The sequence below is a fragment of the Taeniopygia guttata genome, chromosome 1 (genome assembly GCF_048771995.1).
Source record: "Taeniopygia guttata chromosome 1, bTaeGut7.mat, whole genome shotgun sequence".
Taxonomy (NCBI): domain Eukaryota; kingdom Metazoa; phylum Chordata; class Aves; order Passeriformes; family Estrildidae; genus Taeniopygia; species Taeniopygia guttata.
The window spans coordinates 90,142,316-90,159,647 of NC_133024.1; the positions used below are offsets into that span (position 1 = coordinate 90,142,316).

At 43.6% G+C, this 17,332-nt stretch overlaps 1 protein-coding gene across 2 annotated transcripts; it reads right to left on the reverse strand.

Annotated features, from left to right (window-relative positions):
- Positions 1-7,152: 7,152 nt before the first annotated feature.
- F10 (coagulation factor X) lies at positions 7,153-15,145 on the reverse strand. Of its 2 annotated transcripts, none has more exons than XM_030279817.4 (7): positions 14,959-15,145; positions 14,241-14,370; positions 12,675-12,788; positions 11,963-12,103; positions 10,062-10,309; positions 9,170-9,287; positions 7,153-8,412 (listed from the first exon to the last, which is right to left on the reverse strand). In XM_030279817.4, the coding sequence occupies exons 2-7, from the start codon at positions 14,314-14,316 to the stop codon at positions 7,871-7,873; spliced, it is 1,239 nt and encodes a 412-aa protein (XP_030135677.2). In that variant the 5' UTR covers positions 14,317-14,370; positions 14,959-15,145; the 3' UTR covers positions 7,153-7,870. The 2 variants fall into 2 exon arrangements, with proteins under 2 accessions (XP_030135677.2, XP_030135676.2); XM_030279816.4 differs by having other exon boundaries at positions 14,241-14,373.
- Between the last annotated feature and the right edge of the window lie 2,187 nt (positions 15,146-17,332).

Below are 17,332 nucleotides of genomic sequence, written 5' to 3' on the forward strand. Positions count from 1 at the left end.
TTCTAACATATATAAAATAGACTAGTTCAAGACAAGCTTAAAGAAACTGTCTATTCTGTAAATTTGGCCATGTATTTCACTGTTAGTCAAGAGACAAAATGAGGCAGTGAGGAACAAAAAGAGGGTAAGAAAATCTCTGCTAAATTCACTGTCTCGCATATGGAGACTAAAACGTGGGACAGTTTCTTATTTTTGTAGTAAAGGGCAAAATGAGGAACACTTAACAACAATCCCACATCTGCAACCCACATCTTCCCTAGGCTGCCCCTCTAAGCACTTCTTGATGCCTGAAATGGAGACACAAGATCATTCAGGGCTGGAGACCTGTGCAGAAGCAGAGTACTCAGGAGAGAGGAATAAGCCACCCAAAATTCTGCCACCAGGGAAGCCTGGCCCTCTTGGGCCCGGGGCTAGACGAGCACAGTGAGGAGCAAAGGGCTGCCAGTCCAGGCTCCTTGCCTGCTGTGGGACATGTTGTGGGAATGCCAGCCTCCCTGGTGACCTCCAACTGTCTGCTGAAGGCCTCAGTGGATTCCTCATTTTCAGGATGGGCATCTGGATTTGCTGCGATTCCTGTGACTTTATGCCATCTAGTTTATGATTTCTGAGCCTTATGTGGGAACTGGGCTGCAAAGGCATAATCAAAATGCTTGTGTGGGTGGTACGGGGACTTCGAAGAATGTATGGCCTGCTGACAACAAAGAGCCCCTGTCCATAACACTGAACACACTCTGTGACTGCTCAGCTGGTGTTAGCAGCTTCCACTTGAGCTCAGAAACACCTGATTTAAGCCAATATATAGGAAATGGAGGACTGTGGTCTTCCATCTCTGTGGGGGATGGTGCCTGTGCTGTCCCTGAGGTACCAAGCTGAGTGACATGCAAAGAACCTTGTAGAGCAGAGGGTTGCTGTTGGAAGCAATGTTTGTCACTGAAGTGCCACTCAGCAGAGCTTGTTTGACAGAGCCCTCGGTATAAAGAATAGTTTTATGGTCAGGAAAGTACATCTAGTTTCCATTGCATCTTGAGTTGGTTTTCACCATAATTATTCAAACCTGCTGGAACACCGATTTTTCAGTTAAAAGCAGCCTTTAGAGTTACAGATAGATACCTACAGTGGAGGAAAATGGTTTGCAGGGAAGCAGGTCGTTTTCAGGGAATCAACCCTTCTTGAGAACAAGAGAAAACTTGCTTAAGATGAATTTCAAAGAAAACTCCTCAACAGTAGCCTTTTATAATCTAATTAGATATGCAGGTGTCCTTGTCAGGTTTGGCTATGCTAGATTTTTCAAGGTATTAACAAAAGCTTTGCATGTGTAAAAAGATTGGAATATCTGAAAAAATAAAATAATTTTCATTTCTTTTAAAACTTACCCATTTTGAGCAAGTAGGCAAGTGGGTTCAGCATTTCAAAGTATTTGAAAGTTACACATCTTCCATTATTGGTATACATCATTGGTAATTATTGTTCTGTACCTGCTGTTAATAAATTTTTTAATTGGAAAATGAAGAATTCTGTGTTTGGAATCATGAGCTCATTATAGTAATTTGGCATTAAATTATAGAGGGCATTGTAAAATATATCAGACACGGAAGAATAGACTAAGACTAGTAATTGTAAATGTTCAATTTCAATAAAAGCAAAACTGATGGAATTCAGTGTCAGTAGTAATTAATGTATTTAGATTGCCACATGAAAACTGCAGAAAACCTGCTGTTAGAAGAAAAGAGAAAGGCAGATTGTATTCCTTTCAGATGGAACAGGTGGTATTTGAGGAGAAACAAGTGAAATATAACTCAGTCACATGATGTTACTACTACTGAAATGATGAGTCTTTGTGAACAGTATACTGTAAAGGGAAAAATTTCTTGGATTTCTACTTATTTGGATATGTAGATCCTACTTATTTGGATCAGCATGTCCCAGAGGCCTTGAAACTAGACACCAACTTTTATCAATCAAAATCTAACCTGTTGCTTTCTAACAAAATGCTCCATAACATGAAAGGCCTGTTTCAATCTTTGGGAGAAGAGGAATCCTAGCCCTGTTCTAATCACCAGTTTCTAACATGGTTTTCCCCCTGCTGGGACATGGATTTTGCAGCTCCCCAGGAGAACACACCCAAATGCACAGGATACTTTCTTGAGCTATTTTTGCTGCTGTACATCCCTCACAGCTGCATAATTTTATGTTCTTTAAATTATGTCCTCTGGCTAAGGTCTTACTAAATTTGTTATCAACAGCTCAAATAAGTAATGTGAAAGGCCTGAACAATTAACAGTATTCTTTATGCTACAGTGGCACTGCAACACAGCAGCACTTCCTAAATGTGAAAGTGTCCCACAGAATGAACTATAAATGCGCTTTGTACCTACAGAAACACAGGTTTTGTCATTGCCCAGGGCATAGCCAGCAGCACAGGAACATATGATTCCTTCATCTTCAGTTTTTCAGAACTGCTCACAGTTTCTCAAGTTGACCTTGAATCACTTGGTATGATTGCAAAGGAGACAAATGTATAGGCAGGTTATGGGTTCATGGTGACTTCATAAAAGCACAAGCAGCTTGCAAAAGCTGGCTTGCAAACATTAATCAAACACCCCACCACTTTAGGAAATCCAGTACATTTCCTGCAAAAGGCTTTAATAATAACAATAGTTGTATTATTATTTAAAAAATGGGAAGATGTCAGCATTAGGTAGAACACTAGTATTCTACATCTTACACTGTAACTAACAGCTCTCAGAGGGCAATTCAAGGAGTAAACTGTACTTGCCAGAACAGCCATTGTACTAAGGCAAAGATGAACATGGGTGTACATAAGAGGCAAAAAATATCAACAACTAAAGCATCCGTAACAAATGAGTCATTGGACTCTTGGTAGATCCTTGCAATATTCCTTTTCCATCTGCATATGGCTCATGCTCCCTTAGCTCAGTCCTGGTATTGCAAGATCGCAGGCAGAGTGAGAGAGCTCTTCCTGGCTCTGACAGTGCAAGAGCAAGTAAACTGCTCCTAAAGATGTTGTCTAACCTGTTCCTACAGATTCATAATGAGATTGCTCAGCTCACCCACACAGCTTAACGCACTTCTTAATTAGCTTCATAATGTCTAAAAACATCTAATCTGAGTAGCCCTTAGAGTGATGGGATCCCATTACTTCTTATCCTAGCTGTTCATCCTCATGAAAGCAAAGAAGTCTTGCTTTTATTACATATTTTACAAATCTCTGTTGTTGTATGTTGTGGGACCAAAGGTGAAATTTTGGTTTTGTGTTTACAAAATTGCCTTCTATTTATATTGGACCAGTGTTTCAGTTTCTCAAGACTGCCTGAATGCTCATCTCAATTTATGGCAGTTCTTCCAGTCTGGAATGAGGAAAACAAGCAGTGAGAAAACACTCTTTTGTCTTGTTTGTTACTGTTGAAAAGAGCAGTGTCAGAGGTCTTCAGAGATCTTCAGAGGTGTGGATATTTGCACTCCATATAATCTTTCAATCAAGTAGAACAGTTCCTTGACCAGGCAAACACCAAACTTACAGATGTTTCTGTTGCAATAAAAGTGTCAGACAAAATTACATAAGGAGCCTCTCTTGAAGGAGAGATCTGAGGTTTATTCCACCTTTTGCAGCCACACAGCCTATCATCCCGTCTTTGGGGAAAATTGATGGGATTTTTCCCCTGGAGAAATTTGATGTGATTGTTTTCCTGAGTAGTACAGCTCAGCAGTTTCTTTCCTCCTTGTTGGGTGCAAGTTATCTGGTACCTTAAGGTAGTAAGACTTTCTTCTCCATTGGGCATAGACTAACATTCACGGTCTTTCTTGGATTATTCAAATATTTAGCTCAGCTCTTCATTTTCATATCACATTTATCTTATTGTATTTACTTCTCAGCTTTTCTGGTTTTATGTTAGGATATTTACAATTCTTTTATACAGAGCTAGGCACTTCAACACTTGCTTTTGGAGGTCAGGTCACAAAAGATCTCACAGTTTTAATCAATTGTCCTATACATTCCTGACCTTGGGATAGTTTTGACATATGCCTTAAACACTTTAGGGGTTTGTGGAGATTTTAGAAGTAGCCTCCCTTTAAAAAATACATTAATTTTATTCTCTCGCTCTTTTACAGTGCTCTTCATTAATGAGCACTGTAATTTTTACAATTACTTTTATTAAAGTTACATTCCATCCTTGTTTTGTCAGCAACTTCTAGTCTACATTTTAACATTAAATGCACATAAGTACACTAAAAAATTGCTTTTGGCATGTTTATATGAGACCTTCCTTGAAACATTCTGAAGTCTTTCAGGGCACCCTGTGTCCCACTAAGTACCTCTCCCTTCTCATTTCTGATCCACCTCTAACTCAAAGCTCTTGTAATGGTGATGACTCAGATGTTTGTTCAGTTGTCTCCAATCAGAGACAACAGCAAAATCAAAACATAAGGCATGCATCATGTCCACAATATGATTCATAAACTTACTCTGTAGAGAAGGTCTTGGGGTCCAACCTGAAGGGAAGGTGGGATGATTTATCGAGTGAAGATGTGATGATTTTGTGGAGATGCACAAAACAAAGTAGATGATGGGGTAAGGATCTCATTCCCCTCTATACTGTTAAACATTGTGGGGTTCATTATGTCCCTCAGTGGCTTACCAAGAGTTAGCAAAGACTATTTAATTATCGCATTTCTTGAGAACATGAAGAATAGCCCATTAATAGTGCAGAGTTTCAAAAAATGCTACATATCAATATGCTGACCCCATAATTTACACCCCATGTGCCTCAGCTCTGGATATCATTACACTGCAGCTGGCAAAGGGAAGGAAGGTGGGTGAGACAGCAAAGCCACCAGCTGTTCACTCATGTCCCCTGCCCCACAAAGCAAGAATGTTGACAACTGCCTGTGTGGCTTAGGCAAAGCAGCACAAGGCCAAGTTAAAGCAAACACTCTACCTGTCTGCCCCATCTGAAGGAAAAGGAGGACAACGGGAAGAAGCCACATTGTCCCACGATGACCTGCCGTGCCCATCCTCCGAGCTCACTGCGCATCCACCGCTGCTGGCTCCACAGGGCTCTGGGACAGCTGCTAAATGAGAAACACCACAGTGCAAAGGCCATTCACGCATGAGAAAACAAAACCTCTGAGAGCAAAGTCTGCACTCAGTGTCACCATGGCACAGTGTTTAGACACAAAAAATGTGAGTGTGCTGCAGCAACGCCACACTGATAGCTTTGCGTTGGCAGAGCACCTCTAAGAGGCTTTCCTCCAGAAATTTTGACAAAGCCTCTCTAAAGCAGCTGGACTACGCAGGCAGCAAGGAGCTAGAGTAGTGATGTGGCTCTTGCAGAACAACCAGAACCAGGACTTGGTGCCTCCTGTATGCAGGGCTGAAGCAGGAAGGCACCCCAGAAGTGAGGAGTGAATCACGGCACCAGGTTTGCAGATCTTGGTGAGCACATTTGAAAGTTGTTACGCACCAGCTCCATCATAAGCACACTTGGACAGAGAACTTTTCCAAAGATTTATCAATTTCCATCCTAGTATGAATGTTGGGAGGTTATAGATTTTATGAGCTGTTTCCTTTTGTTCAATCCACTCCAAGGGGACAGCTCTTGACAGGTCATTGTGGTCTGGGAATCAGACTGTGGAAGACAATCCTGCCAGCTGAGTCACCAGTGCCAGGGAGCAGTACACAGGAAGCTTGTTCTTACCATGCTAGTGCAGGCACAAAGGCATGATCCTAAAAGTGACACTCTCCTGGTGCTGCTCACCTGGAAACACAGAAAACAGGAGCTGGAGAGAACTAAAGGGTCACCCAGCCCAACCTACTGAGCCAAGAGGGGATCAAATTGACCTCTATTATATTTTTGGCACGCTGGCCAAGGCTCCAGGGAAGAAGCTACCAGGGAAGTTGCTTCCTGTTGGACACTGAGCCTGCTGCAGTGTGTTTTCCTTCCATACTGTAGGATGCCATAACAAAGGGCAGCTTATCCACATCTGCAGCCCCCATCATGCTGTACACCTGACATCTCCTTACATCTCCTACTCTGGAAGACAACCAGCATCAGTGCCCTCCTGGGAAAATCTACTGCAGGCCTTCTCTAGTCACAGGGCTTACTTGCCATCCTTCTCTTCTTCCCTTAAGTCTCAGGGCTGGCTTTTCCTTGAAGGCAGAAGAAGCCTGAGCACTAGAGGGTAACTTTGAGCCTCTCTGTCCACCATCCTTGGTACACGCCAGCTTTTGCCTAAGCCAGCTGTGTGTGCTTGCCAGGAGGAATTCCGGTATCGCAAAATCCACCAGTTTACTCAGCAGCTGTGTGCTCTGTCCCTTTCCTGGATTTTGCAATCTGTTCAAATCTGCTATGTGAAATCACTCCCAAATCATTTGTCAACATTAAAAAAGAATGTGCTCTAATTCTCCCTTTTGCTGCAGACCCTGGGGTTGCTTATGACCTTTGATGGGAGGTCCAGAGGTAAGCAGATGTTTCACTCATGTCCTCTCAGCAGGGCACAGAAAGAGCAATGGACATAAAGTGATGCCTTCAGTTACCTCAACACCTTTACAGCCCACTCTGTGTTTTGCTTCAGCCCTCAAGCTCCACTTAATTAGAAGAAAGCACTTAGCAAGAGTATGTAAGTAGGATTTGGGTAGGACCCAGGCCTGAGGCTTTTCTTTGAAGAGGGTTCTTTCACCTTGATTGAGCACAAAGCACAGTACCCATGGGACAAAGGATTTGAACAGGAGTCCAGTGGACAGAAGAACTCAGGGAACAAACACTGCTGAGCAAACATTGAAGTAAGCCCACCGAGGAGTTGTACAGGTGAAGACCATCAAGCTGGGATAACTGACCTGCCCACTCACTTTCCTGCCCACAACTAGTGCTGACTGCAGCAATGCTTGCTGTTTCCAGAGCTGTGTTTTGAGTTTTTCAGTCTGCTTTGCTCACAGCACCTGCTATGTGAAATGAGCCAGTACCAGCTCAAAGCCCAAGAGAGACGGAGCAGGTGCCTAAGGAAGTTCAGTGTTCCAGAGCACAGGGGAACATAAGAGATTGGAGAAGCTTTGCAAAAGCTCTCCTGGGGTAGAGCACAGGACGGTTAGAGGCATGTTGGTGTTGGTCTTATTAAAATGACAATAAACAAGAATAAAAAAAGAAAGAACGGTTTATTTCAAATGCTGGCATACATCAATATTGCACTTAATAGGAACACCTATAGCAATACATATATATGCAAGGAGCATTTCAATCTTCAACCATACAAAATCCAGAACGATATAGAAAACAGTGAATGTGCACATATATTTTTTCTGATGAGCAATGTGTACAAATTAAACTAGAGTGAAGTACAAACCTTTTAAGGCAAAATGTCTTTTTAATTTGACATGCAAGATCTCCTGCATTCTTAATCTTCTGGACAAATCTTAAGGTAGAAGCTAAACAACTCCAGCATGGACAAACTCCCTGCTGAGCCAGATGGTTGCAATATGAGGATTAATTGACTCCTGTCCTTCCTGCTTTCATCATGACTAGTGACTGTTCAGAACATGTTTAGGAGCCTCTGGTAGGAGCACTCAAAGCAACAGATAGGAACCAAAATGGACATTGATAAATAATTCCAAAAAGCCAAAGACCCCACTCAGCAGCCTTTTTGCTTGGGGAAATTCCCTCATTCAACCAGTTCCAAACACCTTCACAGTCCTCAGATGTGTGCTTTAAAGCCAGGAATAATACAAATGGAAGCAGAATATAACTTTAAGGAACCAGATCTCAAAACAAACTTAGCAGATGTGCAGGAAAAAAAGCTTCCATTTCTTATCCTGCACCTTGGCAGCTAACAAGAAGGATCAAGGGACACATCACCACTACAAACTCATGACTGTTCTTACCCAGCGCAAGAACCGGGACAGTTTGGTATAGACACCATATTTGCCTTTCCTTGCACATCCTTCGCCCCAGCTAACAATTCCAGTAACAAAATAAGTATCCTTATACCTGGTCACATGGGGGCCACCACTGTCCCCTTGGCAAGCATCCTTTTCCTCTGTGTCATAACCAGCACAGAACATGTTCTCAGTTACCACAAAGGAAGTGGATTGCTTGCAAGTGGTGCTGTTAACAAAGGGGAGTGCAAGTACCTTCAGTTTCTTTGGGAGTTGTCCACCATCATATTCCCTCCCAAAGCCACTAACCCTCCCAGATTTCTGGTTCATCAGAACTTCATTAGCAAAGTCTGCTTTGGGGAGACACGCTGGAATGACGTACTCTGAAAACCTGATAGGTTCCTTCAGCTTTAATAAGGCAATGTCATTATCGTAAGTCTCAGCATCAAACTTGGAGTGAACGATTATTTTGTCCACAGTGTGCATTGATTCAGACTGCTCTTTCTTCTCTCTGTCCACTTCACCTGCACAAGAACATGAAAAGGGTCATTAATGTGGAGAAAATATAAGAATTTCAGAACAACCTTGACAGAGGAAGAGAGTAGTATGTTCATTCTGAGTACTTTGTCCAGGACCTTAGACCACACAAGGAAACTGTAAACAGGTATGGCAATATTTCTTAGCAGCAGCTGAATTGGCTTTGGTCCTGAGATTTGGCCTATGGAGATTTTTGTACCAGTTTACACAAAGGCATAAGCTGATTCAGCTAAACTAATGCAATTTTGTGTGGAAGCACCTACAGGAGCTTCAGCCTGACCTAGAGAAGAGAACCTGGTCTGGACTACAACAGTGCAAAGATGAAGCTGTGTTGATCCTGTGTCCTGGCTCAAAAGGGAAGCAATGATAAATCTCAGTTTGTTCTTTTGTACGCTGTTCAACGAGTCATAGCTTTCCCGGGGTTCCTGCAAGAACAAATCTGGATGCTTCTGAAGTGCCAGGAATGATGAGCTTCCTGCAGAAGCACTGCTCTGCTGATAATATTGATAACCAACATTTCTAGAATACTTGACTCTAATCACTTCCAGCTAGCTGGCAGAGAAGCAAGAGAGGCACCTGTTGTTACAAGGAAGGATGGTCAGAATAACAAGAAATTATTGAAAGCAGCAGAAAGGTAACAAACCTTACTGAATCATGTGTACATCTCATGGGAGACTTAAGGCATAGAAGGTTAGGCACAACAGATACTCTGACCTCAAAGGAGTAAAAGAAATAATCACTCACCAACAACAACATTGATTTCTTTGGTTTGGTTTATGCAATGAGCTGCAGTAAGAATAAAATTTTCATTCAGAATAGTTCCACCACAAAACTCTTCTCCTTCCTCGTTTAACAGAACAGCCTGTGAAGCAAAGAATGCAAGGGCACATGGAAGAAGTGCAGTTTAACGTAGATGAGCTATAATGAGGAAACTGATTTCTCTGCACAATCCAGTGATGCTTCTTACTGCAACATGTATGTTCTGCAACATGTGCTCTCCGAGCACTGCATTCCCATCTTCAGAAACTACAGATTGACTTCTACTGCTACAGAATCCTGATTGTCTTTATGTGAAGTTAACATTTGGCTTCCACATTACCTCACTCACAGTGCTGAGTAATGTTTCTCAGGCACTGACTGACTGAGCAGGCAGAGTGCAGACTCCAGATCACCCCATCCCTTGGACAATCGCCAAATACAGGAATTCATTTTGGCTGGCCCAAACTCAAGAGTAAAACTGAGACACGAGGGTGTGTTTCTGAACCAAAACGCTGGCTTTATTTGCTTTATCACCCGGCTCTCAGGTGTGCTGCCTGAGTGGATGGTGTCAGACAGAACCAAAATGTAACCTGCAAAGATGGCCCGGGAGATCAACATGACCCAGAAGTGCTCTCTGGGGATAAGGTAGGCAGTTCCATCTAAATTAGCACAAAGCCTTTTATTTTAAACCCGTGAAGCTGCAGTTTGCAGAGCAGCACATCCAAGTGCCCGGGGCCACACAGTTCAGCCACATCTCGCTGCCACTGGCAGGCGACATGGGTGACGTTCAGAAGGCACCCAGCTGGAAGGAGCCACTGCTCACCTTGCCTCAGAGACACGCTCTGCCCACATGCAGGGCAAAGCCCCCTCCATTTACCTGCCATGGGCATTGGCCAGGAAGACACTCATCCCCACCAACTATCCTGGTATCCACATACGGAGTCTTGCCGCTTGTTCTGTTGTCAGGCGGAGGCGTTGGGCTCTCTGTGGTAATTGCAAAGTCCTCCTCTGCACTCGTGTTTGTAGGAGGGTCTTCTTGATCACTCATTCCACTGCTATGGTCAGTGGGTGAAAGAACAGACCTTTTTTTCCTTACCACAGAGACTTTTCCACAAGGGTATTTTACTGTAAAGAAAAGAATGCTAAAATTAAAGATGGAAAGAAATACCAACACAAGAAGAAATTCCTTGGAAGTACCCTCTCACAATATAGAGTGCTGATTCCTCATTTTCCAGGCAATATGAAACACTTGGCACACCTAACTAAAGAAGAAAGACCACATGGTTTGAAAAATGAGTGCTATTTTCTCATTGTGAAGGCTATCCTTCAGCTTCCATCTCACAATCTTGTTTTGAAAGTATTTAAAATTAAATACATCATCTTCAATTTGTTTTTATCAAATTTAATACATCATCTACAATTATTTACATTTATCTATTAATGTAATTCCTCTTAATAAAATGTACTTAATTTGGAGACTGAGTTAAGTGCTTTATTTTAGGAATTATATGGCTAATGGCAGCAATTTGGTATTAGATATAGTATATAAAGTATATAAAACCTGACATGATATCTAAATGGTTTACTTTCCCCTCCCCTGTGATATTTTGAAATGCAATAAAACTGTACATAGCACTAATCATAATTATCCAATCACTTCAGTTGCAAGTTGATAAGGTTAACTGCAATTTAAGTATAAATTTTTGCAAGCTGCTCTTTCATATGGCCTGTAAGTGTTTAAGCAAAGATCCTGCTGTCATCAGTTTTCTCAGCATGGCCTCCCCTTGAGTCCTATGTACAGTTTTTGGCATCTAAATGTAGGAAAGATATAAAGCTCTTAGACAGTGTCCAAATGTTGGCAACAAAGATGGTGGAGGGCCTTGAGGGGAAGCTGTATGAGGAGCAGCTGAGGTCACTTGGTCTGTTCAGCCTGGAGAAGAGGAGACTGAGAGAAGACCTCATTGTGGTCTACAACTTTCTTCTGAGGGTAAGAGGAGGGGTGGGCACTGATCTCTTCTCTGAGGTGACTAGGGCACAGAATCCCACAATGCTTTAGCTTGGAAAAGACCTCCAAGATCATTGAATTCAACCTTTGACAGGTCACCATGTTGTTAATCGGATGATAGCTCTAAGTGCCACATTCAGAGGTTTCTTGAAAATCTCCTCGCATGGAGACCCCACCACTTCCCTGGGCAGCCCATTCTAGTGCTAGACAGACCTTGCCATTAAGAAGCCTGAGAGAATGGCAGGAAGCTGTGTCAGAGGAGGTTTAGGTTGGATAGCAGAAAAAGGTTCTTCACCCAGAGGGTGGTTGGCATTTGAACAGGTTCCCCAGGGAAGTAGTCCCAAGGCCCCAACCCTGACAGAGCTCAAGAAATGTTTGGACAACATCTTCAGACACATGGAGTTATTCTTGGGGTAGTCTAGTAATAGTCCAGGAGTTGGATATTGACAATCATTGAGAATTCCTTTCAAAACAGGATATTCTGTGATTCAATGATTTTTTTATTATCTTGTTAACAGCAGAAATTACTCTGATAGGCCCCACTGAGAGGACCTTGAAAATGGTTCAAAGTCACGTACATTTTGATCTTCCATCACAGAACCTCACAAACGGAAAGCTTTGGCAATATAAATCTCCTGGCCTCACTCTTGAGTTTATGTTATGTAGAATACTGGTGGTTCAAAAGACATTCTTCAACTGTAAACCAATACATCCCTTAACTGTGAAACAAGGCACACCAACCACTGCTATTGCTTTATCACATGGCTTCGTACCTGTTGCAACACACTGTTTGCCATCCTCTGCTAGAACATACCCATCTGCACAGGAACACAAAACATCCTTCCGCCCATCTCTTCGGACGCTGCAGAACTGCTCACAGTCCCCGTTGTTTATTTTGCAGAACTTTGGTATGACTATGAAAGAGATGGCAGCAGAAAAACTGTACATAAACACTGACTTCACAGAAGATCTGGAAGTTCTCTGAAACAAAACCCGCTCTTCAAACAGGATCTGTATCCCCACCTGCCAAGCACGTGAAGCACCCTTTAGGGATAACTGATGTGAATGCTGAACATCAGCTTGTGCCTTACAAAGCAGCCACATCCAGCACTTCAAACGTACTTGCCAAGTCTGAGTGGGCCCAGTGGCCATGGCATGGTGAGCTCCAAAAGCAGAGACAAATTGTCAGGAGAAGAATGAACAAAACACTAACAAAGAACATAATTGTGTAAATCCTCACACAGTTCTTCCCTCCTGCCCTAAAAACTCCAGCTCCTCATCACTCCCGTCAATTTCCTGACTGATCTTCAGTTTCACACTCCCGCACTTACTTCTGGGCTAATGATACCCCCTCCCATGGCAAGGTCACGGGGGCAGCTCTAAGCCACAGAAGTGAGCCCCAGGAAGGATTTCCATGCAAAATATGCTTCCTTACAAAGCTCCCTGGGAAGTTTGCCGCCACAGTTCTCTAAAGCAGAAACTTACCAAATTCACAGTTCTTGCCTTGATAACCATCCAAGCACGTGCAAGTGTAGGAACCAATTCCATCTTTACAGTGGCCACCATAGTGACAAGGATTTGAACTGCACTGGTTCCCATCTACAAAAACAAACCAAAACCCAAATTATTATAAGCGTGCAAGCATTTTCCATGAACTTGGAAAAGCTCTTAGTTTTCTTACGCCATCTTTCATCCTTCCTTTTAAAATTCAGGTCCTGTGAGTTGCCACATTCCAGATGGAATAAACAGTATAAATGCAATCATTCCAAACCTGCAATGATTCACCTACATATCCTCAGTTTTGCAATTTCTTTTTGGTGGCCACTGTATTATGATGCATACACAAACTTTTTTTTTATGGGAAGATTAAGTAATACATAGTGGTCAGAATCTACATAACTTACAATGAATCCTGTAAAACCAGACAGGACATTTCTATGTTGTAACTACTGGCTAAAAACTACCAACTTTTATTTCCTTAAAGGTCATCTCAGGCCTTGTGTGTGTCTTTTGCTTGCATAGCTGTTCATTTAAAGACACAGATTCTGGCATATTAAACAGAAGCTAATAAAATCTCCATACTTTACTAAACCCTGTTCAATTCATATGAGCAGGCCAAACTTCTGTTCTGTACTGCTTAGAGCACCAAAATTTTCTCACTGTATCCATCGAGGCATGAGCTTGACCTTGTAGTAATTACCTCTTACATCTATGCTGGCATCTTGAGTTCTGCAGCCTTTCTTCCTTTCCTGGACACAACTGGCTGACCTGACTCTAGGGCCCCACAGTTACATGGAGGACAGGGAGGTAACTCTGTACTTGGGGACACATTTCATCTAGCAGCTTTCTCCCATCCATCTCATTCCTTTTCTGGTTCTCACTGACATGGTCTTTCCCATTTAGTGCTCTGCTGCAAAAAATGCATTACCCCCTCACATATGTTCTCGGGGATGCACTGTTTCATACAAGCAGGATATCCAGAAAAGTGACATTTGCTTAAGAATTCATTGCTTTAGACAAGACAAATTTCTAAATTTTAGCACCTGTTCTGCCCCTGTTGTGGAGGAGGGTCAGAATAGGTGGGACAATTAATTTTATTAAGTCCAGCTGTGATGTTTGTGTGGCTAATTAGAAAATCACAGCAACATATGGGGTAGGGTTCTTATTCTTCTCTGTACAGTTAAATATTGTGAGCATCATTTTGTCCTTCAGTAGCTTACAAATGGATAGTAAGGGTTATTTAATTATTGTGCCTCCTGAGAATATGAGAATTAGCCCATTAATTGTGCCGAGCATTTGAAAACACTAGATATCAACATACTGACCCCATAATTTACACTGACACAATTGTCACTCCAGAATGGAATTCCCCCATGTGCCTCAGCTCTGGATACCATTACACTGCAGCTGGCAAAGGGAAGCAAGGTGGGTGAGACAGCAAAGCCACCAGCTGTTCGCTCATGTCCCCTGCCCCACAAAGCAAGAATGTTGACAACTGCCTGTGTGGCTTAGGCAAAGTAGCACAAGGCCAAGTTAAAGCAAACACTCTACCTGTCTGCCCCATCTGAAGGAAAAGGAGGACAATGGGAAGAAGCCACATTGTCCCACGATGACCTGCCGTGCCCATCCTCCGAGCTCACTGCGCATCACCCGCTGCTGGCTCCACAGGGCTCTGGGACAGCTGCTAAATGAGAAACACCACAGTGCAAAGGCCATTCACGCATGAGAAAACAAAACCTCTGAGAGCAAAGTCTGCACTCAGTGTCACCATGGCACAGTGTTTAGACACAAAAAATGTGAGTGTGCTGCAGCAACGCCACACTGATAGCTTTGCGTTGGCAGAGCACCTCTAAGAGGCTTTCCTCCAGAAATTTTGACAAAGCCTCTCTAAAGAAGCTGGACTTCGCAGGCAGCAAGGAGCTAGAGTAGTGATGTGGCTCTTGCAGAACAACCAGAACCAGGACTTGGTGCCTCCTGTATGCAGTGCTGAAGCAGGAAGGCACCCCAGAAGTGAGGAGTGAATCACGGCACCAGGTTTGCAGATCTTGGCGAGCACATTTGAAAGTTGTTACGCACCAGCTCCATCACAAGCACACTTGGACAGAGCACACTTCCCCATATTCATCAATTTCCATCCCATTATGAATGTTAGAGGGGTGTTATTGCTTGAAAGTAAACCAGTGGGAGATCCCAAGTCAGAAATACAATTTAATAGGAAAATTAAAACAAATGTAATACTACAGAAACACTGACAGAGTCAAAATACAACCTGACACTCTGTTAGTCCGGGTGTTGGTAGCAGTCCAATTAACTGGTGGCTGCTGTCCTCTTGAAGTGATAGATATGGTTCTGTTGAAGAAGTGATCCTGTAGAAGGGTTTGTTCTTCCTCTGAAGGTCCAGTGGTGGTTATGGAACTCTTGTCCTCTGGGAATTCAGTGGATAAGGCTGATTGTGACTGTTACAAGTCTCAGATTATATGCAGGTAGGAATGCTTGGTTCCTCCCCCTGGGTGGAGCATCTCACAATGGGATGATGTAATTTATCAGTCATGCAGTGACACTCAATGGCCAATTAAGAAAAGATATCCCCTGGAGATATCAAGGATGAGTAATGAAGGAGACAAGGAATACTGCCCCATGTCGTTTTAACAGCTGATGAAGATGCTGATAGAATACATACTTTTGGGTACATCTCATCTTTGTAAGCTAAGACAGAGGGTTATGAGTTTCATATGCTGTTTCCTTTTGTTCAATCCACTCCAAGGGGACAGCTCTTGACAGGTCATTGTGGTCTGGGAATCAGACTGTGGAAGACAATCCTGCCAGCTGAGTCACCAGTGCCAGGGAGCAGTACACAGGAAGCTTGTTCTTACCATGCTAGTGCAGGCACAAAGGCATGATCCTAAAAGTGACACTCTCCTGGTGCTGCTCACCTGGAAACACAGAAAACAGGAGCTGGAGAGACCTAAAGGGTCACCCAGCCCAACCTACTGAGCCAAGAGGGGATCAAATTGACCTCTATTATATTTTTGGCACGCTGGCCAAGGCTCCAGGGAAGAAGCTATCTGGGAAGTTGCTTCCTGTTGGACACTGAGCCTGCTGCAGTGTGTTTTCCTTCCATACTGTAGGATGCCATAACAAAGGGCAGCTTATCCACATCTGCAGCCCCCATCATGCTGTACACCTGACATCTCCTTACATCTCCTACTCTGGAAGACAACCAGCATCAGTGCCCTCCTGAGAAAATCTACTGCAGGTCTTCTCTAGTCACAGGGCTTACTTGCTATCCTTCTCTTCCCTTAAGTCTCAGGGCTGGCTTTTCCTTGAAGGCAGAAGAAGCCTGAGCACTAGAGGGTAGCTTTGAGCCTCTCTGTCCACCATCCTTGGTACACGCCAGCTTTTGCCTAAGCCAGCTGTGTGTGCTTGCCAGGAGGAATTCCGGTATCGCAAAATCCACCAGTTTACTCAGCAGTTGTGTGCTGTGTCCCTTTCCTGGACTTTGCAATCTGTTCAAATCTGCTATGTGAAATCACTCCCAAATCATTTGTCAACATTAAAAAAAAATGTGCTCTAATTCTCCCTTTTGCTGCAGGCCCTGGGGTTTCTTATGACCTTTGATGGGAGGTCCAGAGGTAAGCAGATGTTTCACTCATGTCCTCTCAGCAGGGCACAGAAAGAGCAATGGACATAAATGACACCTCAACACCTTTACAGCCCACTCTGTGTTTTGCTTCAGCCCTCAAGCTCCACTTAAGTAGAAGAAAGCACTTAGCAAGAGTATGTAAGTAGGATTTGGGTAGGACCCAGGCCTGAGGCTTTTCTTTGAAGAGGGATCTTTCACCTTGATTGAGCACAAAGCACAGTACCCATGGGACAAAGGATGTGAACAGGAGTCCAGTGGACAGAAGAACTCAGGTGTCATGGTTTGACACGGGAAGAGAATTTTTTTTTAGAAGGAAGAGGTTCATCCAGTCAGGGGTCAGGTTTAGATACTGACACTTGGGGTGACCAATTGAAGGTGGACACGCCTCTGAGAACACAGAGGGGTTAAAAGCGGAATTCCCAGGAGGACTCGTCCTTCTTTGGTTCCGGTCACCGCATGGGACGGACCTCTCCCCTGCCCAGCCCGGGCTGGGTGGGGGAGGGGAGCCATGCGGCCTGCAGAGGTAGGCCAGGAGGTAAAGGATCGGAACCGGCTGGGTCAGCTCCTGAGGATGGAAGGGTGAACATCTGAGATGTTTTTGTTCCCTAAGCCAGAGGGAAAAGAGATAGAGAGCCAGCAGACACCTAGAAGTTTGCCAGCGGAGGAGAAGGAGAAGGGGGGGGAAAATGCCCAGCGTGGGAGACTAGAGAAAGAGTCCTGGGCTGAGATTGCAGCCGTCCGGGGAGTCCGGGAATTTTAACCCTTTCCTGTGTTATGAAGGCTTTATGAAATATTGCTCCTCCTGAATTTGAAGAAAAGAGAGACAGCTTGAAACCTCAGATGTTCAGAGAAGAAGGTTGGGGGCAGATGATAGAGTGGCCTTTGGCTGGACTCTGCTTGTTTACCATAGACTGAACCACTCTTTCTTTCAAGAAGGACTGCATTTTAGGGGGATGCATTGGTGAGCCAAGAGACCTTCTGCAGCAACTACCAGTTTTGG